The sequence below is a fragment of the Rhinatrema bivittatum genome, chromosome 8, assembly GCF_901001135.1.
Source record: "Rhinatrema bivittatum chromosome 8, aRhiBiv1.1, whole genome shotgun sequence".
In the NCBI taxonomy this organism is placed as follows: domain Eukaryota; kingdom Metazoa; phylum Chordata; class Amphibia; order Gymnophiona; family Rhinatrematidae; genus Rhinatrema; species Rhinatrema bivittatum.
Genome location: NC_042622.1, coordinates 195266019 through 195292733, shown reverse-complemented (window position 1 = coordinate 195292733; position 26715 = coordinate 195266019). Strand labels below are relative to the sequence as shown.

The 26715-nt window shown below is 45.4% G+C and overlaps 1 protein-coding gene across 3 annotated transcripts in view; it reads right to left on the bottom strand.

Moving 5' to 3' along the window:
• Positions 1 to 26715, bottom strand: part of LOC115096998 (solute carrier family 13 member 5-like) — a 227180-nt gene that overhangs the window by 194231 nt on the left and 6234 nt on the right. For all 3 annotated transcript variants that reach the window (XM_029612371.1, XM_029612373.1, XM_029612372.1), the window contains exon 2: positions 23789 to 23893. In XM_029612371.1, the coding sequence (XP_029468231.1) occupies positions 23789 to 23893 (105 nt within the window). The remainder of the gene's footprint in view (positions 1 to 23788; positions 23894 to 26715) is intronic.

The following is a 26715-nucleotide window of genomic DNA, read 5'->3' as shown; positions in this document are numbered from 1 at the left end:
ACATATGTCACTCCTTCCCACCTACAGTATGAGCCCAGGAGTGCAGAATTAACAAAGCCCATGCAGGACACGGCTAGCTGGGCCCCATTTTGCGTAGCACACATGCTGTCCCTCCTAAACCTCCTCCTTTGAGTCCTACCAGCCTCTTTTTCCACCCTGAGTGAGACATGGAGAGTGTATGCCAGGGCTTCCCAAACCTGTCCAGGGGATCTCACAACTAGTCAGGTTTTCAGGATATCCACAATGAATATGCATGAGACAAATCTGCATATCACAGAGACTTGGTATATGCAAATTTATCTCGTGCATATTCATTATGGATATCCTGAAAACTCAACTGGCTGTGGGGGTCCCCAAGACAGGTTTGAGAAGCCCTAGTGTACACTGAGCACCAGATGTGACTTGCTCTGAGTATTGGGAGCATCAGCAGTGGAGGAGCTCTCTCGGTCACAAGGCAGGCATATAGAGGGAGCTGTTCAGGACTGGGAAGGTTTGTTCATGGTGAGAAAATGATGGTGTGGAGGAGCAACCAGGGCCTCCTGCTCTTACACAGATACTTAAATTTCAAAAATCACTGGAACGTTGCTGGATTGTGATGGATCCATGTGTGGCTTTGCTCTCTGTCCTTTTTCTTTAAAAATTGGAAGAGAGATCGGTGGCACTATCAGTGCTTCCCTAGCTCTACTTTTGACCAGATGAGTCCTCTCCATGTCTGCACTGCCTTCTCCATGGAGGCTAGTGTGCCATACAACACTTTTGTTAATGCAGGTGTGCCTTGCGCTTGAAAAGTTTGGGAAACAAGAAACTATATACTGAACTGAGACATTATATAATTCATAAATGGTATCACCAGCAAAGAAAGTTCCTCTCTCTGGGTCAGGTGAATTGGATAATCAAATCTAGCATGGAAATTCTCCAGCTTAGAAAATAATCATAACTTGATTTCACAGTCCTGTTCTTTCTGCCTTATGACAGTCAAAAGAAACAGAAGTTCTCATTTTAAGCATATATGATATCTTAGGTTCTGGTGATCTTTACAGACCAACCTCATATCTTCTGTATCAGCAGAACCCTTCCATGCACAGCTAAACCCTGTACAATTTGCAACTACCCTTGTGCTAAAATTTGTGGCAATGGATTGTATTACATGACAACATAAAACTAAACCGATTAAAGCAGCCGCAGACGATAGCCTAGAATATCACAGGTGTTAAACTACTTACATAACTTCTTAGGCAAGTATAAACACCATTTTTGTTTAACATGTGTCTCTTCTAGAGTAGAAGTGACTGAACACACCCTGTAGCAGTTACCTAAAATGTTTGTGAGACACTTTCACAGTGCTGCAATCCTATCATTTGTACAGTCAATCTCCGTAAGCAGCGTGAATGACCATTAACAGCTGTAAATCCACACATCTATATTTAAATAAATAAGGTTGGGCTAATCCACAGAGCCAGGATTTAATTACAAACTAGGACCTAGATTCATCAAAATGCTATAAATATAGCAAAACTAGCGCCCGCAATTTAAAAAAAGGGGGGTAGTTAGGATAATGCGATGCCTATAGCTAAATAACACATGCAGCGAAATATCATCGCACGCGGCACAAGGGTAACGCACGCAGCGCTACTTCACCGCGTCATGCGTTGCTTCATCGTGCATCGCGTTATTTTTGCAGGTTATATATATAATCTTCCTGCAGCTGTTTCTTTGGGGTGTGTCGAGGCGTGCTTTAGAGAAGAGGAGGGTAGTTCTGGTGGTGATAGAAGTTTATAATAGCAAGTTCTAGTGCGGTGTCTTGTGCTTTTCTGGCTTCCTTTTGTGAACTTTTTCCTTTGTCTTTTGTCTGTGTATGTGTGAAAGTTTGTGTTTGTTTCCGAAGCTTGTCTGTTTGTCTTTTTCTGTGAAGGAGTGGAGGAGGTGGTGAGTGGAGGTGTGAAGGAGGTGGAGAGGATGGAGCATGAGAGGCATGGGGAGAAGTAGAGGAGAGGCACAAGGAGAAGAGGGGGAGGAGGAAGGAGAAGAGGCAGGAGGAGAAGAAGCAGGGAGGACAAGGGCATGCGTGTTAAGGGAAGGAGGAGTAGAAGTCTGAGTAAGGACAGGAGCAGAGAGAGGCAGCATGGAAGGGATAGGAGGAAGCGGGTGGGGGAAAGGGATAGGCAGGCAAGCATGCAGGGAGGAGTAAGCCAGGCTACAGATAGGCAGAGGGGAAGGGAGTTTGCAAGGCAGGGCCAGGAGGGGGGCAGGAAGGGAGGGGAGAGTTGAGTGGGACAGAGAGTGAGGACAGGGAGGACACCACTCCAGAAGAGGAAGTGGCACCCCCATCTAGCAGCCAGGCAGCAGGACGCCTCCGTCTTCATGCCATTAAGTTCAGCGTCATGGAGAACGAAATAGTAATAGCAGGAGTCTTGGAAAACTATGCCAAGCTGTTTGGCAACTGGGCGGCAAAAACATCAAAGGCAGCCAAGGCCCAGATGTGGAGAAGCCTAGCCCAGGACATCTTTAGGCACAGTGGCATACCAAGAAGCGGGGAGCAGGTCACCCAGCAGCTTAAAGCCAAGGTGGCGGCCCAAAACAAACACTGAAGAATGACGAGAGGAGGAGCCCCATGTCCCATATTCCTCACTGAGATGGAGAATCAACTTATACATAGGCTGGGACCAGATGTATTTGAGAATGGATGAGCGGCTGGACACCACAAGAGCCGCAGTCGGTAAGGTCATCTCACATATAAAAAGACAGGCATCAATAGGTGTACACATCATTTGGCATTAGATGCTCACAATGCAAAGAAGCAAAGTGCACCTTTGATGCCAAAATAAAAAAGGGTACTTACTTCCATTGGCACTTATGTGATATGTTTGTTTCCACAGCTCTCGTCTAACAACATACCGGTCGTAGCCAGGATGCCCCAGGGACCAGCCAACAAGGGTCATGGACCAGCAAGCCACCACCAGCTTTTGAAAAGCCTTTTCTCATGGATGCCCAGATGCAGGTCAGCACTGAGGAGGAGAAGGAGGAGGAGCAGCAGCAGGAGCAGCCACAGGCTGCACGGGCATTTGTTATGTTGGAACCCCTGGATCTGCCGAGCCAACTAAATATGTCCCGCAACCTATCCCAGTTAATGGAGGAGCATAGCCTGGAGTGGGTGCCTCCAGGATCAGCTGAAGGTCAAGCCAGCACACCATAGGGCTATCCAGAACCAACAGTAGTATTCCTTGAGGAGGAGGCCACAAGTCCACTAATGCCAATTTTGCAGCCACAAAGCCCAGCACCACCATCACAGCCACCGCCAGCAGCACCTGCACCATCAGCATCACCTCTACTTGAATAGTCCATACAGGAGCAGCTGTAGTCCATACAGGAGCGGCATTGGCGAATGCAATCGCCAATGCCAGCCCGGGGACACTAAGGACGTCAAAATGATGAAGCCATGGTCTCCATTCTTCCCAAGTGTGTAAAAGAAGAAGAAAGAAAGGTGAGCAGGAGCGGGCGCAGTCGTCTGCGACCGACAGGCACAACAGGAACAATAGAGAAGGCCTCAAAGTGGATTGGGTCCTTTGTTTGTAGTAAGCCAGAGCTCTTTTACAAGTCTAGAGAAAGTAGAAATATTTCACATTCATTTACATGAGGCTTTGGCATGAAAATGGGTAGTGTGATGGTTTGATTGAGATGAAACATCGAGACCACTTTAGGTAAGAAGGCAGGGTGAGGGCAAAGAGTCACCTTGTCGTGGTAAAATTCTAAATAAGGAGAGTAGTGTACCAAGGTCTGGAGTTCACCAACTCTTCTTGCAGACGTGATAGCCACCAGAAAGACTGTTTTCCATGTCATGTATTTTATATGACTGGTGTCTAATGGTTCAAAAGGAGGAAGCATTACTTGTTCCAATACAACGTTTAGGTCCCATGGTATCGTTTAGTCACCAGTGGTTGAAGATGTAACATGTCCTTCATGAATCTGGAGATCAAAGGATGATTTGAAATGGGTAAGTCATTATGAGGGTCATGAAATGCTGCTATAGCGCTGATATGAACTCGGACTGAGGTGGTGGATAAACCTGCTTCATAAAGAGTGTGCAGATACTGTAGTAATTGAGTGGCATTGGCCAAAAAATGATCTATGTTCCTAGGACCGCACCAATTTAGATAGCGATGCCATTTACCTGTATAGTTGCGTCTGGTGAAATGTTTCCTGGATGCAATAAGAATATCTTCTACTTGTGTAGGAAAGTTTAGGTGATTCACTATTTGCCTCTCAATCTCCACGCCGTGAGATGAAGCGATTGAAGCACTGGATGGAGGAGAGAACCCCCCTTCTTGCGTTAAAAGATGTGGAAGGTTTGCAGTAGTATCGGTGGGCGTAAGGGAAAGTCTCATTAGATACGCATACCATGGTTGTCTCGGCCATGCCGGTGCAATGAGTATCATGTCCGCCACATCTTGAATGCATTTCTGAATTGTGCGAGAAATTAGTAGAATGGGAGGGTAGGCATACATTAAGCCCGGTGTCCATGGAATGAGAAAGGCATCTGGGGCGAATCGTAGGTTGCTGGGATAAATGGAGCAGAAGGTTTGAACCTGTCTGTTGGCTTCCATGGCAAATAGGTCTATTGCAGGGAAACCCCACTGTTGGAAAATGTTTAGTGCCACTTCTGGGTTTAAAATCCATTCATGTTGATGAAAAATTCAGCTTAGACGGTCTGCTGTTACATTGTCAAGACCTAGAAGGTAAGTGGCCTGGATTGATACTTGGGCATTGAGAGCTCAGCGAAGTATTTGAATTGCTTCCCAACACAGTGTCCAGGAACCGGACCCTCCTTCCTTGTTTATGTAAAACATTGCTACCTGGTTGTCGGTGTACACCATTAGACTTGAGTCTCGGATTTGAGTAGAGAACGTTTGAAGTGCTCTCCAAGTGGCACGTAACTCTAGGAGATTGATCTGGTACGAAGTCTCCTGAGGCATCCCTAGACCTTGCGTTTTCAGGTCGCCTAGGTGGGCCCCCCAACCCTTCCTGGATGCATCTGTGGTAAGTGTGAGCTGATGAAGGGATAGACAGAAGGGGGCTCCCGAGGATAGGTTGCTGGGAGAGAGCCACCTCCTTCATTGCGTTGGTAATGCAAACCCTGCAGCTGAGGGGCTGTATTAATTGAGACCACTGTGTCTTTAGTCCCCACTGTAAGCATCGCATATGAAGCCTGGTGTGTGGAACCACATAAATGTCTGCCACCATATGCCCGAGAAGTTGAAGCACTTGGTGTGTGGATGCTTGGGTTTTGTTGAGGAGGCTGTGAGCTAATGTTGTAAGAGTTTGTATTCTGTCTGTGGGAAGATAGGTTCTCTGTTTTACTGTATTGATGAGAGCTCCTATGAACTGAAGAAGTTGCATAGGTTGTAGGTGTGACTTCTCGTAGTTGATGAGGAATCCTAGTGTTTGAAGACAGTTGATCGTGCGCAACATATGTGCTTTCAGTGTAGACTGATTCGATGCTACTATCAACCAGATGTCCAGATAAGGGAATATTTGGATCGAAAATTGACGAAGGTGAGCCACCACCACTGACGGGCATTTTGTGAATACCCTGGGGGCTGAGGATAGGCCAAAGGGAAGGACCTTGTATTGGTAGTGCGTATTCAGGACTTCAAAACAGAGGTAACGCCAAGAGGATGGGTTAATTGGTATGTGGGCGTATGCATCCTTCAGGTCAATGGAACATAGCCAATCGTTGGGTTGTATCAGTGGCAAGATATTCTTGAGAGAGGTCATTTTGAATTTCTCCTTCTGGATATGCTTGTTGAGCAGTCGGAGATCCAGAATGAGATGGAGATCTCCCGATTTCTTTGGAATAAGGAAATATTGGGAATAAAACCCCTGATTTTGTTGTTGAAGAGGGATTATCTGTATGGAATTTTGTATTTTCAGGTTGGTTAACTCTGCGTCGAGGGATGCTGCATGGGAGGATATTGTTCATCTTGGAGAAATATGAGGAAGGGAGGGGATGGATTTGAAATTTAGGGGGTAACCATCCTAGAAGATGTTGATCACCAATTGGTCTGATGTAATTGATTTCCAATTGTTTAGGAAAATTTTAGGTGACCTTCTATGAATTTTGGAGGTGGTGGTGGCTGTATTGACCTAAAAAAGATGGCGCCTGTTTCTGTTGCGGTGCTGGTGTTTGCTTCTGTTGTCTTTGTTGTCTGGACCATCCTCTTGATGCAGTTTGGGATGTGTTCCTGGGCGGAGCATACGGTTGCGGCCTATACTGTGAATATGGCCTAGTGTATGGCGACAGTAAGAAGGATAAATTTTTTGTTGGTGTTTATGCATATCGGTAGGGGGTGTAAGGGAAAGAACAGCTGCACTCTGCTCTTTTAACCGGGAAACTGTGTCTCCAAATTGGTCCCCAAAAAGATTGTCACCTGTGCATGGAATGTCAACCAATTTCTCGTGTACATCAGGTCGAATTGCACTCACCTTAAGCCACGCGAGGCGTCTGGCCGCTATGGCGGAAGCGGAGGCTCTTGCCAATGACTCGAAAGATGCATAACTGGATCTGAGTACATGTCGGAGACCTTCTTCTAAATCCAGATATGGTTGTGGAAGGTTGCTGCCTTCCGACAAACAGATTGGACATAATTTTTGCAGCGATTCAAAAAGGTACTGTGTGGTATAGAATTGATGGTGCTGTATCCTAGTCACCAACATGGAAAGTGGTATATTTTCTTTCCAAAGTTGTCTAGGCATTTATTTTCTCTGTCCGGTGGGGCATTTGAATGCAACGTCTGCTATTGCCTGCCGCTGCCTCTTCTAAACACCCGGAGGCCCGAAACCCCCAGAGCTTACGTCACTGTTTCTGCCTTCTGCCGCATCTTTCTCCCTTTTTTTTTTCTTTCTGCTGCGTCTCATCTTGCTATCTCTTTCTTTCTCTCTCTCCCATAGACACTGCTGGCTCCTGCCGTCGGTCCCAGAAGCAAGACCCGACGGTCCCTCCCCCCTCGGCCAACGCCGCTGACGTCATTGATGGAAAAAGCGCGCCAAGGGGGAAGGATAAAAAGACCACGCCGAGACTGGAGGTGCCGCTTGCTGGCGTCGCGCAACGAAGGAGTGCAACAAAGGGGCATGCCCCTTTGTACGCCCCTTCGTACGCCACTGAGAAACCCATAAAAGAAGACAGACGGAAAACAAAACCAGACTGAACAACCATGGATAAGGACAGTGAAAGAGAGGAACCGGTAATACACAAGATCTCAACCTGCCTAAACAAAGATAAATATGATAATAACTACGCAAAGACACATAGAAGGAAACACACAGCAACATAAAAAAAACACACAAAAATAAGCAATCTCATACAAGTAAAAAGAGCCAAAATCCCAACTAATCCTGTATCAAACAATTTATTAATACTAACCTTCCTTTTAGTGAACACGCAATCCATCATAAAAATATTCCCAATCATTACAGACTTACTCTATGACACAAAGCCAAATTTTATTGCAATCACCGAATCTTGGTTAAAACATTCAGACACAGTATTAAATAATCAAATAGCTCACAGGAACTATGATATTTTCTCAATCCCCAGAATAAATAAAAGAGGGGGAGGGCTAATGCTAATAATTGAAAAAAAACTCAAATGTAAACTAATACTGACTACTCCGCCAAGATACCATGAAACCATGGTTGACACTATTAACCTACAAATTTGCCTAATATACTGCCCACCAAGCCTACTTGAATTAAATATCTCCCCACTTATTGAGTTCCTAACCACACATCTAAACACATCAAAACCCACCATTGTACTAAGCGATTTCAACCTTCACATAGACAAAAACCCCTTATCCAACACCTGCCAAACACTATTGGATGTGATGATCGCACTAGGATTCACTCTAACTACTGACAAGCCCACTCACAGAGCAGGACACTCTCTTGACATATCATTTATCAACCACAGTCACTTAGAACACATGAAAACCGATTACACACCTATCCCTTGGTCAGATCACTTCCTCATACAATCCACCATTAAATATATGGAACCTCTAAGAACACAAGGAAAAAGTAAACCCATTAAATTTAAATATCAACCACCTTATAATTTAGAAATGCTGAAAGACAATAAATAAATAAATGGACTGAGGGAATGGGAGGAGATATGTCCCCCTATCCAAGACAGGGCTCTTTATCTTCCAGAGATATGAATGTAGCCCACCAGTGTATTAGAGGTCCTTATGGGGATCCTGATTGGGATGATCAATATATGAATGCTGGCTTAATGGTATGGGAAAAATATGAAAAACAAGCAGGGGTTGAAGCTACACAGTATCCCCTGTTGCTAGGGAGACCTAATGAGAGGGGTCAGGTTCTCCCTCGTTATACTACATGGCAATTTACTGATCTGACTAACTTAATCCCGCAGTTGCCACCTTTAACGAAAGGTGCAGGTGCATGGATTCGGGAATTTGAAAAACTAACCAGTGGATTGACTCTAGCTACAGGAGATATTAAAGCATTATTAGCTAGACTGCCTGGAATTGATATAGATGCATTGTTTAGACGGCTAGAATGAGGGAAATTACTTTAGCTAATTCAGAATATGATGGTAATCCTTTTAATCACTTTCGCCATGTCTGGGAAGCTTTACGGCAAAACTTCCCTACACAAAGAGATTTATCAACCCTTATGTCACGTGCATGGGATGGTACATCTGATATCAGGCTGCATGTGCAAGCAATGCAGGAGGAATGGTTTCAGCAAATGGACTAGCTATTGGATCAGCCTGGTATTTTACCGCTGTTTTATCAAGCATTAAGGAAAACTTTGCAAAAAGGTGTTCAGCAAAAGTTAGATCAGGTTGTAGGGTTAGAAAGTAAATTGTGGCCAGAAATGTTCCTTAATATATGCCACTATGGTGATTTGTATGTTAGGGAGAAAGGTAAAGGAGCTGATGATTTGACTAAAATCCAAACTAAATTATGCTCTATGCAGATCAAACAGCTAAATAAACAAAAAGATGGAGAGACAAATAAGGTGACTGGGACAGAAGGAGTTAAAGCATGTCCAGATAAGGAATTTGAGTCAGAAATACGACATGGACAGGATGGGTATAATGCAGGTTACCCCCAGAATCAATGAATAGGTGCAGTAATTACACCTAGAGGAAATAATATCCGTGGTAGAGGGATGTTGCGAGGCAGGAGAGGGATAGGTGGACGAGGAATGTATGGGAGTCCATCACAAGGAGCTGGGATTGGACCTGATAGAAGAGCAGGGATAGACTGCTGGTTCTGCGGCAAATTTGGGCATTTTTCGCATGAGTGCAGGGCAAATCCTGATAGAAACAGTACTGGTGGTAGAGGGAGACAAGGAGGATTTCCTCACTGGGACCCTGCAAATGAGATCCAGAGGTATAGAGCAGGCAATGGGTATAACCAATGACTTTTAGGAGTGGTGCAAATTAGGGCAGGAACAGCAGATCCCATGTTGACAATACATATTAACAAACAACCTCATACCTTTCTATTGGATTCAGGGGCGACCAAATCTGTGATTACTAGACTTCCCGAGGGAGTTGCATTGTCAGATGAAACTATTTATACTATAGGATTTAATGGACAGAATAAGCTAGTACAGAGAACAGAAAAAACTAGTGTGAAGTTAGAAGGAAAAGAAGTGATGAGTCAGTTTTTGTATGCTCCACATTGTCCAGTAAATTTGCTAGGAAGGGATTTGTTACAAGCCTTAGAAATAAAACTCTCATTTGCACCAAACTCCTCAGCCCTACATTTAGCTAGACAGTTTGTCAGTCTAACACACAGACAGGAACAGTTTCCTAATGTGCCTGTTTCAGTATGGGCTACTGAGAAAGACCCGTATGGTAAGGTGCAGAGTATAGACTCTGTGGAAATCCAATTAAAAGCAGGTTATATAGGCCCTAAGCGTAGTCAGTACCCTTTATCTCGGCAGGCACAAGAAGGAATTAAGCCAGAAATTGCATCTCTTCTTAAACATGGGATAATAGAGCCTAGCGGGTCACCATTTAATACCCCTTTGTTCCCAGTTTTGAAACCTTCTGGGAAATGGAGATTAGTGCAAGACTTACATGCACTTAATGAAATGGTAGTGGTAGAATATCCTAATGTTACAAATCCAGCTACTATTTTACAAACTGAGCCATTAGGAAAATGGTACACTGTTTTAGATTTGGTAAATGCATATTATTGTGTGCCTCTTGCTTGGAAAAGTAGGGGGTTAACTGCTTTCCAAAACGATAAGCAGAGTTATCAGTGGGCTAGATTACCGCAAGGTTATGTAGAAAGTCCTTCTATCTTTTCTAAAATCTTGTCTAAAGATCTTCAGGCAGTTCGTAACCAACTTCCAGTGGGTGTGTCTCTGATCCAGTACGTGGATGACTTGTTGATTTCAGCATCTACCCGCTCTGCATGCATGAAAGCAACTGAATTGCTTTTGCACACATTAGCACAGGTAGGATATAAAGTGAATTCTGACAAAGCACAAATCTGTCAGTCACAAGTTTCATTTCTAGGATTGAATCTAGGTATAGAGGGTAAGAGCATTGGTTGTGCACTGCATGAACAAGTGTCAGAATTGGCAATTCCTCAAACAGTGAAACAGTTAAGAGGTTTGTTAGGTCTGTTGAATTTCTGTAGATTGTGGATTCCAGCTTTTAGTACCAAAAGCAAGTCACTGAGATAACATCTTAAAGGCAGCCCAGCTAGTGATGATAAATTGATTTTAACTGAACAAGATCTGGAAATATTGCAGGACTTAGTGCAGTCAGTATTAAATGCTCCTAGTTTGGCTCTTGTTGATTTAAATTGTGCAGTTGATTTGTGGGTGTAACATGGTTCTGAAGGGTGGACAGCAGCTGCGTCTCAGCATGATAACATAACTCCCATTGCTTATTTTTCTGGCACCTTTGGGGTGGTAGAACAAGGATTTTCAGACTGTGAGCTAGGTATTGTAGCTTGTCCTGATGCTATTTGTAAATTGTAGTCACATGTGCCAGGCATTCCAATTGTATTACATACTTCTCATGCAGTTAAAACACTTATGGGAGATGCCCATATTTCTTTTACTGCTTCAAGGCTTGGTAAATATTCAGCCATATTATTGACTTCTACAGTGTTACATAGGACTATTACAAATGCTTCCAAATTTAATTTTCTCCAGGACCTTCTAGAGGGCGCGGTTGTGCTTCCACATACTTGTGGAATCACTGCACTGCCCTTACCTGATAAACAGGTCGATACAGTAAGGCCGCGGTAGAAACAGTGCGGCAGTGTCAGGCGCACCCTTCCTCCCCGCACGCACAGTTCTCTTCACTTAGTCCCCGATACTCTCTTCTAATTGCATGCAAATGCATGCCGCGGCTTTAAAGCGTTAGGGAAGGGTTATGCCCGCGTAACCCATTTTACTGTATAGGCGCTTAATACAGCGCCTATACAGTAACCTGGGTGCGCTGGTACCTGTCATTTCAAATGTCATTTCAAATGACATTTGAAATGACAGGCACCAGGAAGTGTAAAAAAAAACAAACCAAAAATATGTAAAAACCTGAGTGTTAAAAAAAAATAATTTTTAAATACCTGTCACTTTCATGCGGTCATCCAGGCAGCGGCGTGGGTCCAGGCGGCCGGCGGGCGGCGGCGGGAGCCGGGTGTTCGATCGAGGCCGCGGGCGGGTAGGCGTGTGTTCGATTGGGCGGGCGCGGGTTCAAACGAGGCCGGGTCGCACAGGCGCGCATTAATTCAGGCGGAGGGAGCCGGCGGCGAAAGCGGCCTCCGGCAACCCCCACCGGCAGGCGCGCATTCACTGCCGGTGGGGGTTGCCAGAGGCCGCTTTCGCCGCCGGCTCCCTCCGCCTGAATTAATGCGCGCCTGTGCGACCCGGCCGGGTCTCACAGGCGCGCATTAATTCAGGCGGAGGGAGCCGGGTGGTCGTGCATTCATCCAGGCAGAGGGAACCGTGGGCCGTTTTCGCCACCCGTTCCCTCTGCCTGGATGAATGGCCGTGCGACTTCAGCGCTGAAGGCAGTCACATGCCGTGGTCACGGCATGTGACTGCCTTCAGCGCTGAAATCGCACGGTCATTCCTTCACTGCCGGTGGCCGTGCATTCATCCAGGCAGAGGGAACCGTGGGCCGTTTTCGCCACCGGTTCCCTCTGCCTGGATGAATGGCCGTGCGAAATCGGGAGGAAGGGAGAAGGGACTGCCGTAGCAGGCCCGAGCCTTGCTACTTTTTCGTTTTTTGTTTTTTTTTGCTTCGGGAGGAGGGGACCGGACGGGCTGCAGGAGACCGGACTGGGGCTACACCGGAGACCGGACGGGCTGGACCGGAGACCTGATGGGACCAGGGCGGGTAAGCATTGTTTTTTACACTACACTACACTACACTAACTCCTACTAGGGGGAGGCGGTAAACTAACACGTTAAGGCCGCGGCAAAACAGCGGGTTACTGAGGAGATAGTATCAGCGCCCGTTACAGTATCGGAGGGGAATAGCTAATTCCTTCATTATACAGCTTTTTCGTTCATTTACATGCTGGGTGCGGAAAGGGTTATGAGTCTATTTTAGGAAGCGCTAAGGACGCGTGAAACTGGAGACTGTATCGCTGGATCGCCTTACTCGTCTGTATTGTGCGCTCCCAGCACGTTACAGACGGGCAATCTTTAACTGCACGTTACTGTATCGACCTGAAAGTTGTTTTATCTAATCAACCCCTAGTTGAAGGAGATTTTTGGTTTACAGATGGATCCTGTACAAAAGCAAGCCTAGGGTTTGCGGCTATCCAGTACAACTCTGCTGATCAGGTTCTTAGATGTGAGCAGTTTTCATTACCAATGGAAATGTCTGCACAGGGAGCAGAACTGAGTGCGGTCTCATTGCATTGTGCGGTCTTATTGCATTGTGCGAAGGTGCCTTTGACTATCTTTACAGACTCACATTATATATTTTCATCTATTAATGAGCATCTGAGAAAATGGAATAGGAGAGGATTTATCTCTGCTTCTGGAGAACCTCTTTCACATGTACAGTTATGGGAATTAATTTTATCATGCCTATAGGAAAGAGGAGAGAAAGGATTATTAACTGCTATTTGTTGGGTGAAAGCCCACCATGCTAGTGATACGTGGATCTATAGAGGAAATGCATTGGCAGATTATGCAGCACAAGAGGTTGCTCAGACAACTTATCAGCCAGTAGTAAAAGAATTAGTGCAGACTAGAGCACAAAGGGAAACAGGATTACGAACAGTTCAGCAATTGCAGGAATCAGCAACAGCGGAAGAGGTAGTGAAGTGGAAAGCTGCAGGTTGTACACTTACTAAGAATGTAGGCTGGGTGCATCCAGCAGGAACGTTGTGTTGTGCTTTAAATGTTTTAAATCTGATGTTACACGAGGCTCATTGGCCTCTACATAACAGTTCCAATACAATGTATATTAATTTGTCTCAAAGTATATGGGCTCCAAATTTACAGAGCCTTTGTTCACAATTTGTGACTAGATGTCCAATATGTGCTACTGCAAATCCCCATAGAGGTGCAGTGACCCCTAGTGGACATATTCCAAAACCACAGGGACCTTATTTAGAATGGCATTGTGATTATACTGATATGATCCAATCCTGTTCTGGCTATCGCTATTTACTCATGTGTGTCTGTCCATACACTCAATGGCTGGAAGCCATACCCTGTAAAGCAGAAACAGGTACTTGTATGGCAAAAGCATTGCTGACCCACATTATACCCAGATTTGGGGTACCAGTGAAAATTGTGACAGATAATGGATCATATTTCAGAAATGAATTAATGCATGCATTAACATCAGAGTGCATATCATATGCCGTCATGTATCTGTATGTAGACCTACGTCCAATGGCTTGGCAGAGAGAATGAACGGGATTCTTAAAACAAAATTAAGACAACTGATGTTGGCTTATGAGCAAACTTGGCTCACTGCCTTACCAGCTGCTCTGATGGCACTTAGAATAAGCCCAGTGAGATCTATAGGACTCACTCCTTTTGAGCTGTGTATGGGCAGAGCTATGAATTTACCTCAACAAGTTGAGTATCAGAAACATGCTAAGGTACCAGATAACCTGTTTGTTTTTCTTAAAAATCTGCAGGTTGCAAGTCAACAAATAAATGCTGCCAGAGCTAAGCAATCCAAAGTGCTAGAACTTTCGAGGGTGTATGCAGTAGGAGATTTAGTCTATCGGCGCAACTTTACCCACAGAACGTGGAAAGATCCGGGGTACACTGGACCATACAGAATAACAACGTTAACTCCTACAGCTGCTCGCTTAGAACCTGACACTACCTTCACACACTTAGCTGACTTGAGGCCGTGTCCAAGCACAGAGGCTACTTGCTAAGACTTTACTTTTTCATATCTGCTTCTGCAGCCTCACTGGTTTGAACTGACTTTATTTTATTTTGTAGGATTCTTAGGAGTATCTAAGGACCTTTTTGTTCTTTAAAGGACTGATCTTTGAACAACTGAAGTATCATTTAGTAGACACATGTTTTCTTTCTTTATTATATTTTAACTAGAAAAGTTATTGAGTTTGCTAATCATTATTTTTGTTTTCTTTATTGGTAATAGTTTTTAGAAATCATGTATCTATTTGTCTTTTCTTTACTCTTCTTTCTTCCTTTCTCTTTTACTCTTCTTTCCCCTGACCTTTTGCTTAATTTCTCTTTACCCACACATACACCTTTTTCTACCAATATGTGGTATCAATTAATGTATAAACATTCTATTACATCATACCCTAACACTCCTTGTATTGCTTGTTCTCATCATTTTCATACTACTCAAATGGCAGGTTTTGTTCTTACAATACCATTATCTCTTTCAAATGTTTCCTGCTATTATCATGCTCTTGCTTGTCCAATTGCTGGTACTCCAGCACAAGTCTCTTCTCTTATTTCTTCTTCTGCTGCTTGTTTTTATGGTAATCAGACCTTTGGACCTCCTTATTCTATTCCCCCTGCTTCTAACTCTAATCAACATACTAAATTTGGTTTTTCCCCTTCTACTATGCTTTCCTTGTGGAATGCATCTGTTCTTAATGAGACCTCCCCTCCTTGTCCTCAGCATTTACTCCGTCAGCTTAGTTATCTTACTTATTCGTGTAGAGAGAAAGAAAAATGGACTATTTGTGGAGCTTCTGAAGCACCTACACTGTGTGTTTCTCCTATTCCTATACCCCCTTCACCGACCTGTACCTTTGCTCATTTTGCTTCTCTTGTCAATACCTGGCCACCTCCTTTTTCAGGCCCTTTGTTTCATACTGCGCTTACCCATTTCTCCTTTTGCTTTTCACAAAATGGTACTGGACCTTTCTTAGGTATCTCTTCTTGTGATACTGTCTATCATGCTATGTATCTAGAATTTGGTTCACAGCCTCTCATGGATGTTTTCTGGCAATGTGGTATTTCTGTCTATCCGTTTCTTCCACTCCGATGGCGTGGTACTTGTGCTATGGTGATTTTAGCTGCTCCTGTGTTTATTTCTCCCCTTTCTATATTTTCACCCTCTGTCTTTTCAAAACGTGTACGTCGGTCTGCTTATCTTACTCCAACTGATGTACCTGATGAATTTAAACTGTTTAGCCGAACTGAACTATTTTTTGCTTCTTGGCTGACACCTGGTGTCCAAGCTGCTGCAAATGCCAAATGGATTCAGATTATTCATTATCAATTTATGCAGTTTGTTAATTTAACTACTGCTGGCCTTAATGCTATTAATGCTGAACTAAGAGCGACGGCTGTCACTGCTCAGCAGAATCGTCTAGTCTTGGATTCTATTCTTGCTTCTAAGGGTGGAGTCTGTGTTATCATTGGCACTGCATGTTGTACTTATATTCCCACTGCAGCTTATGAACATAACATGTCATATGTTTTCCAACAACTTCGTAATCTATCTCATGTTATGTATGTACAAGGTGGTATAAATTCTGCTACTGACTCATGGCTTGACTCTATATTTTCATGGCTTCCTTCAATTTCCTGGCTGCGTAAGTTACTGTTTTCTGTATTTGCTATCTTCTTTATACTGATTTTTGCTGTTGTTGTTTTCAATGTTCTTTTTCTCTTCTATCATATATCCGCACTCCTCCTTCTTCTCTGTTACATCTATCTACTTCTATCCCTGGTTCTCAGTATGAAACAGTTCTCCTTGCAGAGGCTCACCCATTATAAACAGTATAGCAAGAATATGCATACTTCTTTACTGATTTTTAGTTCTCTCCTATCCTTATGCTAGTTATACTATCATGTGATTTAATAGTATGTGTTTTGAAGTAGTTCTCTTATAAAACTATTTTATACTTTGTTGCTTCTTTCTGTCTAGCATACAGACTGTTTTCTATTATGCTCTCTATACTTATTAGAAACAAGTCCTTTCTCTTTAGACTATTAGTTTAAATATGATATTTCTTCTTTATGCAATGTAATCTCTAGTTTAAGACTAAAGTTATGATAATATTATCACACTTGCAGCTCAACTATAGAACTGGATGATTTCTATTGTAATTCAGTTTTAATGTTATTGTTTGATTAAAGGAAAATTAGTTCTTACCTGATAATTTTCGTTCCTGTAGTACCACGGATCAGTCCAGACCATGGGTTAAGCCCCCGTTCCAGCAGGTGGAGACAGTTCAGAATTCTGAGGCTAGCCCATATAAGGACAGAACCTACCCCGGAACCCTCAGTATAACTATTGTCAAAGCAGAAAGGTGTAAGATCAAGCAAGTACCAGAATAAGTAATTAATATAATAAAAATATCCAAATAACCCAACAATTGGGAACAAAAGAACTGTGTAACTAAGCGCTCTTGTACAACTACCCCTGATCATCAAAAGATGCTTCCGGTGCCTTAACAGTGAACTTCAAAAAACATATGATGCAGAAGATCAAGAAAAAGACAAAAATTCCTGTAAGAAGGAAAAAACGAGCGGATAAGAGAAGAACGGGCAGGTGTCTGGACTGATCCGTGGTACTACAGGAACAAAAATTATCAGGTAAGAACTAATTTTCCTTTCCCTGTACGTACCCGGATCAGTCCAGACCATGGGATGTCCCAAAGCTTCCCTACAAAGGGTGGGATCCAGACAATCCTGCTCGAAGAACCTGACGACCAAAGGAACCAAAAACTGGAGCCTGAACGTCGAGTCAGTAATGACGAGCAAAGGTATGAAGAGATTTCCAAGTAGCCGCCCTACAAATCTCCTGAGACGACACAGATTGAGACTCCGCCCAAGAAGTCGCCTGAGAACGCAAAGAATGGGCTTTCAGACCTTCAGGAACTGGCCTGCCCTTGCAAATGTAGGCTGAGGAAATCGCCTCCTTCAGCCAGCGAGCAATAGTTTTAGAAGCTTGCTTACCTTTGTTGGGTCCACTCCATAGGACAAACAAATGATCAGAGAGACGAAAGTCATTGGTAACTTCAAGATAGTGCAACAAGATCCTTTTGAGATCGAGACGACGGAGATCGTTACCACCGGAGGCAGAGATCTCCTCCGGTGAAAAAGCGGGAAGTTCAACAGACTGATTAATATGAAAAGATGAAACAACCTAAGGTAAAAAGGAAGGAACAGTCTTTAGAGAGACACCGGAATCCGAAAAACGGAGAAAGGGATCCCTACAGGATAGAGCTTGGAGCTCAGAAATTCTCCTGGCAGAAGAGATAGCAACCAGAAAAACAGTCTTAAGAGTCAAGTCCTTAAGAGTGGCACGACGAAGAGGTTCGAACGGAGCCGAACAAAGAGCACGAAGCACCAAGTTTAAATTCCACGAAGGACAAATAGACCGAACAGGCGGGTTCAGATGTTTAGCGCCTCTTAGAAAACGAGCAACATCAGGATGAGAGGCGACCGGATGACCCTCGATGGTGCCTAAAAGTGAACCAAGAGCAGAAACTTGAACACGCAGAGAGCTCACCGAGAGACCTTTAGAAAGGCCACACTGAAGAAAAGAAAGTAAGACCACTACAGAGGGCGAACGAGCCGAAACGCCCAACTCTTCACATACATCATCAAAAACCTTCCAAACCCTAACATAAGTAATGGAAGTTGATTGCTTACGAGCCCTGAGAAGGGTGGCAATAACCTCATCTTTATATCCTCTGCGTCTCAAACGACGCCTTTCAAAAGCCATGCCGCTAGACAGAAGTGATCCGCCTGATCGGAAAATACGGGACCTTGGCGCAGAAGATAGGGTAGATGACCGAGACGGAGAGGACCATCCACCGAGAGATTCACCAGGTCCGCGAACCATGGTCTCCGAGGCCACTCTGGAGCCACGAGAATGACCCGACCGCAATGGAGCTCTATTCTCCAAAGGACTTTTCCCACTAACGGCCACGGAGGGAACACGTAGAGAAGAACGCCGGAGGGCCAGGGAAGAACTAGCACGTCCACCCCTTCTGAACAATGCTCCCTCCACCGGCTGAAGAACCATGGAGCCTTTGTGTTGGCTAGCGTAGCCATGAGGTCTAGGTGAGGGAGACCCCACCTGCGCACAATTAGATCCATCGCGATGTTCAGTAACTCCCACTCGCCGGGATCGAGATGCTGACGATTGAAAAAGTCGGCTTGAACATTCTCCCTCCCCGCTATGTGGGAAGCCACCAGACGATCCAAGTGTCTCTCTGCCCAAAGAAAAAGCTTGCTGGTCTCTAACGCCATCAGACGGCTCCGAGTTCCGCCCTGTCGGTTTATGTAAGCTACAGTGGTGGAATTGTCTGATAGTACTCGGACAGCTTTGTGACGAATCAGAGGAAGAAAAAACTTGAGGGCCAGACGAACAGCTCGGGCTTCTAAGCGATTGATGTGCCATCGGGATTGGGAAGGGGACCATAACCCTTGAGTGGTTTGAGACTGACAGACAGCCCCCCAGCCGGAGAGGCTGGCGTCCGTCGTTACTATGATCCAAGAGGGAGTCAAAAGAGGCATTCCCTTGAGAAGGTGAGCCGGGGAAAACCACCATTGTATGCTGGCGATGGTAGATGCGGAAAGAGGAAGAATCTCCTGAAAGTCCTTGGATATTGGCTTCCAACGGGACAACAAAGCTGTATGTAAAGGACGCGTATGAGCAAACGCCCAAATAAGATCAATCGTGGAAGCCATAGTTCCTAGAACCTGGAGGTAATCCCACACCGTGGGAAGCGGGAGAGTGATGAAAGTGTTCAACTGATTGATCAAGTTGAGTGTTCGTGAGTCCGAAAGAAAAACTTTCCTGACTCGAGTGTTGAAAAGGGCGCCCAGGAATTCTAGTTGTTGAGAGGGTCGAAGAGTGCTTTTGGAGAAATTGACTATCCAGCCGAGAGAAGTGAGAAGGGCTAAAACCCTGTCTACTGCAAGGGAGCAGAGAGCGGCGGACTTGGCCCTTATAAACCAGTCGTCCAGGTAAGGATGGACCAGAATTCCTTCCCGGCGAAGAGCTGCTGCGACGACCACCATGATCTTTGTAAAGATGCGGGGAGCAGTGGCGAGACCGAACGGGAGAGCCCGAAACTGGAAATCCTGACCTAGAATCTGAAAACAAAGGAATTTCTGATGATCTTGACGAATGGGATTGTGGAAGTAAGCCTCCTTCAGGTCCAGAGAAGCGAGGAATTCCCCGGGACGAACCGCCGCTATCACCGCCCTCAGGGTTTCCATCTTGAAACAGGGAACCCTGAGGGCCTGATTTACCCTTTTGAGATCCAGAATGGGACAGAAAGAATCGTCCTTTTTGGGAACAACGAAGTAAATTGAATATTGGCCGGCGCCCCTTTCGTGAACTGGAACCGGAACGATTGCCCCCAATTCCTGAAGATTGAGCAAGGTGTGGCAAACCGCAGGCCGCTTGGAACGGCCGCAAGGGGAAACGATGTAGAGATCTGACTGGTGTCTGGCAAAATCTAATGCGTAGCTGTGCTCTATCACGTCAAGGACCCAGAGGTCGGAAGTGATCTTGGCCCACTCCTCGAGAAACATGGAAAAACGCCCACCTAAGTTTCGTGCGGAGGAATGGACCGGCTGCATTTCATTGTGGGGTAGACTTAGAAGAAGTGGACTGCTGATGGCCATCTCGGAAACCACGACGTCCACGAAAGGAATGGGACCAAGACTGGGACCTGGATACTCCTCACCTGGGAAAAGAACCATGGGCTCTGCTGACATAACGGCGATTGCCCCTGAAGTGAGAACGAGACGGGCCAAAAGACCTTGACTGTTTGGGACGGTCCTCTGGCAGCTTATGGACCTTGTTTTCACCCAAGGACTTAATAAGCTGCTCCAGGTCCTCTCCAAAAAGCAACTTACCCTTAAAAGGAAGACTGCCCAACCGAGCCTTAGAGGAAGCATCAGCAGACCAATTGCGCAACCAGAGAAGACGTCTGGCAGAAACCGCTGACACCATAGCTTTAGCTTGGACCCGAAGCAAATCATACAGAGCATCCGCCCCATAAGCAATAGCACCCTCCAAACGTTCAGCTTGCTCAGCCTGTGCAGACGGGAGGTCCTGGGTGCTGAGTAACTGCTGCATCCACCTAAGGCTTGCCCGCTGCATAAGACTGCTGCAAATTGTTGCTCAGACACCAAGAGCCAAAATCTTCAAAAATGCGCTTTAAATAAAATTCAAGCTTACGGTCTTGAATGTCCCGTAAAGCAGTCGAACCCACCACTGGGATGGTAGTGCGCTTTGTCACAGCTGTGACAGACGAATCCACCTTGGGAATTTTTAAAATGTCCAAGCAGTCCTCAGGGAGAGGGTATAGCTTATCCATAGCTCTCCCAACACGAAGTCCGGACTCAGGAGACTCCCATTCCCTGAGGAGGAGCAAGCGGTGTATGGGATGAAAAGGAAAGGAACGCGGTAAGGCCCTGAGTCCCACCAGGACCGGGTCCGCGTTTGGAGTCATAGCTGTAGCGAAAGAATCCTCTGGGGGAGGGTCAATTCCCAGTTCTTGAAGAACGAAGGGAATAAGAGGCTCCAATTCTTCCCGCCTAAATAAACGCAGAACACGCGGATCATCACCCTCTAGGGGAGGGGGAGTAGAATCCTCATCATCCCCAAAATCGTGAGGGTCCACCGGTGGGGGGGGGGGGTCCGCGGCGGGAGGGGGGCCCCCGGGACCACGCGAACCCTAACGGGGCCCAGAGGGTCCAAAACTTCCTCAGAGGAAGGCCTAGGTGGAATTGGAGAGGAGGGAACAATAGGAGGGGGGTCCATATCCCTTTGCAGACTGGCCAGATATGAATCATACATTAAAAGTACAAAATCTGACGAAAAACGGGCCCGGGCCGAACTTTTCGCGCGGGGGGGTTGAAAAGGCGAGGGGGGGTCAGAGCCAGCACCCCGAGAGCGAACCGGGCTCAAATCGGGCGCAAAAAGCGAAAAATTCGAGTCCCCTGCATCCGGAGAAGCAGGGAGAGAAAAATCCAAGATGGCCGCCGCAGCCGCGCGATCCTGCGACGAAAAAGGCTTGGCCGCACGGCGGGGAGTCCTTCCCCGAGGCTTAATTGCTGGCGATTCAAAAGAGGGTCCTTCACCCCCCAAAAGGCACCGAGAACAAACCCCTTCACAGGAGAGCCGGGAGGCCAACTCTCCACAAGCAGTGCAGCACAATGGCCGCGGCATGAGAGCAGGAGCCACGATGTAATTAAGCAAAACAGCTGAGCTGGGAGCCCCAGAGGAGTTAGGCGGGAGATTGAACCTCGCTCTCTCCTCAAATAATAAAACTGCTGCCTTAAAGTTAAATTTAGCAAACATTCTCTATTAGTTCTTTTTTTTTTTTTTTTTTTTTTTTTTTAAAGAACTGTATGAAAAACAAAGCTCTGTGGAAAAAGTGACAGAAAAAAGTTTTAGTTCCTCACAGAGACAGGGGAATGAAATTCATCCCTGAAAGGCACATCCGAGGAATAGACCACTCGGAGCACGGCAGCAGTGGGGAGAGGGACTGGCACCACCAGTATCACCCACACAGGTCACCGGGAAGGGAACCTAGGCTGATAATAATCAAGGGGCAAAGCCCCCCTAGGAACCCCAAGAGCGAGGGAGACAGAAGTGTCTGCCCTAAACACAGTCAGTGAGAAAAGTTCTCAAAACAAAATTTTTTTATTTTTTTTTTATTAATATGAAGTAGACAAAAAAGGTACTTGCGTGAGCTTGCCCCAAAGAATAGAGTAGACAGAGAGGGCAAGCTAAACAGGGAACCGAAAGAGTGAGATGTTCCAGCTGCTAGAGACAGTTGAATACTGAGGGTTCCGGGGTAGGTTCTGTCCTTATATGGGCAGCCTCAGAATTCTGAACTGTCTCCACCTGCTGGAACGGGGGCTTAACCCATGGTCTGGACTGATCCAGGTACGTACAGGGAACTAGTGAATGCCTATGCTTATATGAGTATCACTTACACTAATTAGGAATCTAGAGGGACACACACAACTGTGCTTTACACCTGATAAATACCAAGGTTAGTTGTTAGGAAACACTTTTTAGGCCCCTTTGCTATGGCCCATCGTCGTGGACCTGTTGGTGCGCCACTCTTGCCATTGAAGGTGGCACAAGAGGGAAATGATATATGGGCAGCCTAATATTTTATTTATCCACATTTTTATTTTGTTCTCGGTTTGTTATGGTTAGTCATGGTTCCCTGTTTCCAAATGTTTTTCTGAATGTTTCCAATTGCTAAGTTCATTGTTTAATGTATCGCCTCCCAGCGAAAGTTCAGTTCCATTGTAAACCAGTGTGATCTATATTCTTTATAGGAATATCGGTACATAAAAATTCAAAATAAATAAAATAAATAAATAATATGGAGACTAATGCTAAGACTATTGCTCACTCAGCTCCCAGAATCCTTCATTGCTGTGGCCTGCTTGCAATTTTGGCCATAGGAAAAAAACCTGTAACTGACCTTAGATTCAAGACTTTGGAAGACATCTGGAATACATTTAGGCTCTGCAAAGCCTATGTTAAAAGGTCATGAGGTTACAGATGGCAAATGGCTCAGGACATATGCTCAGGATATACCGTCTCCAACTGAGAGGCTCAACTGAAATCAGAGTTTCCCACTGCCCCATGGGGAGGAAATGATTGATCTATTGACAGAACAAAGAATCTCAGAAGAAGCTTCACACATCTGGCAAAAGCAAGGCTAGAAACAAAGGAGCCTTAATGTGGGTGGAGAGTTTCAGGTTAAAGTAGTTTATTCTATTTCATTATGTCACGCTGCGTAAGTGATCCTCGTCACAGGCATTCTCTGTATGGTTTAAACCTATAAAATACAGCTCTTACAAGATACTGGGAGAGACAGGCTGTAGTGCTTTCCCTATGTTGAAGGTCTGGCTGTCTGTGTCTCCCAAGGATATTCAATAATAAATTTATATTTGCTTTTACTAAATTCTTTGTGATATCCTTGTGTCCAATATCTGCAGAGAAGTGCCTTTTACAGAGAGAGGTAATTTATACACCTAGCAGTAAGGGTGGTGGGCTGAGAACCAGGGTTGAAATTCTGTTGACATGCCTTATGACCTTGGCCAAGTCGCTTCACCTTCCACTGCCTTAGGTTCAAACTTACACAGTAGCAGCAGAGAAATATCTATGGTACCTGAATATAAATTGTCTTGAGCTCGGATTTGGAAAGGTAATAAAATCCAAATGCTAAAACCTCATTTACAAACAGGCTCAATGTCCCAGAGTTTACAGAATAAGAGCACATCACTCTTTCAGAACACAGAACAAAAAACATTTTATCTTTACCTTGGTTTGAAGAACAACGAGCAGAGGCATAAACAGCACTGGTGGCAGGAAAAGGAGGAGAAAACGCTGGAACCTCAGCAACTTCCTCACCCATGGTGCCTTCGTCTGTGGAAACAATGAAGCAAAAGGAAGAAATCAAAGTCAGCAGAGCGGGCAAAGGGCTTCCCTCAAGAGTGGAAAACTGAAGCTGATGAAACCTATTTGCTGAAGTTGCCTTAAATACTGTCTGCACCCCAACCTGAACTGCAACACGATGACCTCGGTCGGAGCACCAGCGGCAGGGGGGGAGAATCTGATGTGATGAATTGAAGGTGTGTTTCTGTTCTTTGAAACCAGAGCCCTCATCATTCACAGAGCTCTTTTCATCTCCAGGACAAGTTCACAGTCCAGCCTAGGAATCCCGGCATTAGGAGGAGGAGCAGGCGGTCAGCAGCAGCCACCCCCCTTGGCTGCAGATCAGTTAACAGAGAATTAACTTTAGTGCTGAGCTGGAGAATTCCACTGTGCTGGCACAAAGAAAGTCCACTTGTCGGCGTTGTCTGTTCCTGTTACTGTTGGAATACCTAACAAATATACGGGCTGATACAGTAAGGATGCGTAAGAAACAGTGCGGCAGTGCCGGGCGCACATCTTGGTTCACAAGCCGCTCGATTCAGTATTAAAATTAGACGCAAATCCAAGCGGCGTCCAAAGCACTTCAACGAAGCGGTAGGCGTTTGCAATCCATTTTACTGTATAGAGCGGTATGCAGTGCCTATACAGTATCCAGGGTGCGCTGGTACCTGTCATTTCAAATGTCATTCCACCAGGTAAGTGGATGGTTCTTTTCTACAGAACCCTCTGCCTTGAGCGCCCGGCCGGACGTCCAAGCCACGACCTTGGGGCCTACAGGCGGGAAGGTCCATGAACAGACGCCGCGACCTTGGACGTCTTGAGGTCGCGGCGTCCGTTCATGGACCTTCCCGCCTGTAGGCCCTGCTGCTTGGATGTCCGGCCGGGCGCTCAAGGCAGCAGGGTCTGTAGAAAAGAACCATCCACTTACCTGGTGGAATGACATCCTCCAGCGTCCGTAGAGGCGTCCATGTCTCCACCCAGAGATGGATGGATGGTACAGTTCAACCGAAACATATCACATACCTCCTCCGGTCTTGCTGCTGGGTTCTCCGGTCGGATAGGTTCTCCTTATTGCTGGGCTCCCCTGTTCGCCTCTCCAATCTGCTGAGCATTTCAAGCGTTTCTCATTCGAACATTTCTCATTCTGCTTCTCAACCGAATGAAAAATAGCACCAGAGTAATAATATACATGTTGTCCATGGCGCTGTCCGGTACGAAGCTGACTGAACACCACACTAAAGCCAGGGTCAGGTAGGCAGTAAATATGCAGGTTAAAGACGCGGCAAATAAGCTAGTTAAAAAGGCGATAATCTGGGCGCACATTACTGTATCAGACAGAATAGCTAAATCGATCATTAACATATCATATACATGCGGCGGGCAGAGACGGATACACATCCATTTCGGCAAGCGGTAAGGACGCGTAAAACCGGATACTGAATCGCGGGTTAGCCTTACGCGTCCAAAATGTGCGTCCAAAGCGGGTTAAAAACAGGGTAACCGCGGCCGCGCTTTACTGTATCGGCCCGATAGTTTGGCTTAGAAAAGTCTGTTGCAAAATGTAAAAAAAACAAAAAAAACTTTCTCTGGCTCAGTAGAGCCTAATGTTAGACGTATAATACATAGAAATCACTCAGACCTTCCAATGCACTGATTCCCAGAAGGAAGTTCTCCATATTCCTCCAGGCAGAAAGACAAAATTTTAATGGACTCATTCAGATACTGATGATGTGAAGCTATTAAAACCTACAAAGTCAACTGAGGGTGAGCCAAGGAGAGTGGCACTCACTTGATGAGGGGACAAGCTGCAAATAGTCAAGTCTGTAAGGGCATCAAATACTTATGTCCACACACCCTGCGTCTCCTGCTGGGATGTGATAAGGGTAAGACCCAGTTTCTGGAGGATGACTTTTGGAAAGTCATGGATTTTGGAACTTGCATCTTAGTGCATTCTTGTATATATTTATTTTTCTTTCTTATATTCCACAATTCTATAGGATTCAATGCGGATTACAATGCACATGCATAATTAAATACATAAAACAAAATAAAAATAAAACATGCACTTACAAGAACATAAAACTTTGAATTATATACTTATAAATAAATTAGTGGCTGCACCCCCTACTCGCTCTACATGCCAACCTTGCCAGTGGGCACTCTGCTCTAGATGCCATGTTCCTGTCTAGGTGGAAATTGTAAGCTGGGTAGGGCAACTGACTTTAAAGAAAGGAAGGGCGGGGAGGGAGCTATAGAATTCTTCCTCCCCCCCCCCCTCGAGTTGCGTGGATGTTAAGGGAATCCCCAAAAAAAGAGAAAGTGATAATTGCAAGGCAATTTCAGAAAGTGAGTTTTATGACTGCATCAGCTGGATATGTACATTATCGGTGTCTTGTACTTGCTCTGTTAGGAGTGGAGGAATGGGGGTAGGTGTCTGAGTGTGTGGGGTAGCATTCAGTAGGGAAGATCAGAGGGCATTTGAAGGTGGACAGTTGCAGGTGGTGTGGAATATATGGTGATATGTGAGGTGCATGATTGCGATGGTGTAGGTAGTATGTGTTGTTGAGTTGGTGTGGGAGTGCAAGTGGTTTATGGGCGCTTTTTTCCTTTGTACTCTCCATGTTCTCCCCCTATTCCTCTCCTCCCCACCTATCTGGGAATGGCATGTAAATGTTATGATTGTGAGTGGTGGATGTGTAAGAGGTATCAAAAGGTGAGTGGAGAGTGTGTGCTGGGGGCGAGAAACCCAGCCCCATTTTCTACCCTATCTCCCTCTCCTCCCCCAGTTTGTGTGTGGGTGCATGTGCATTTTC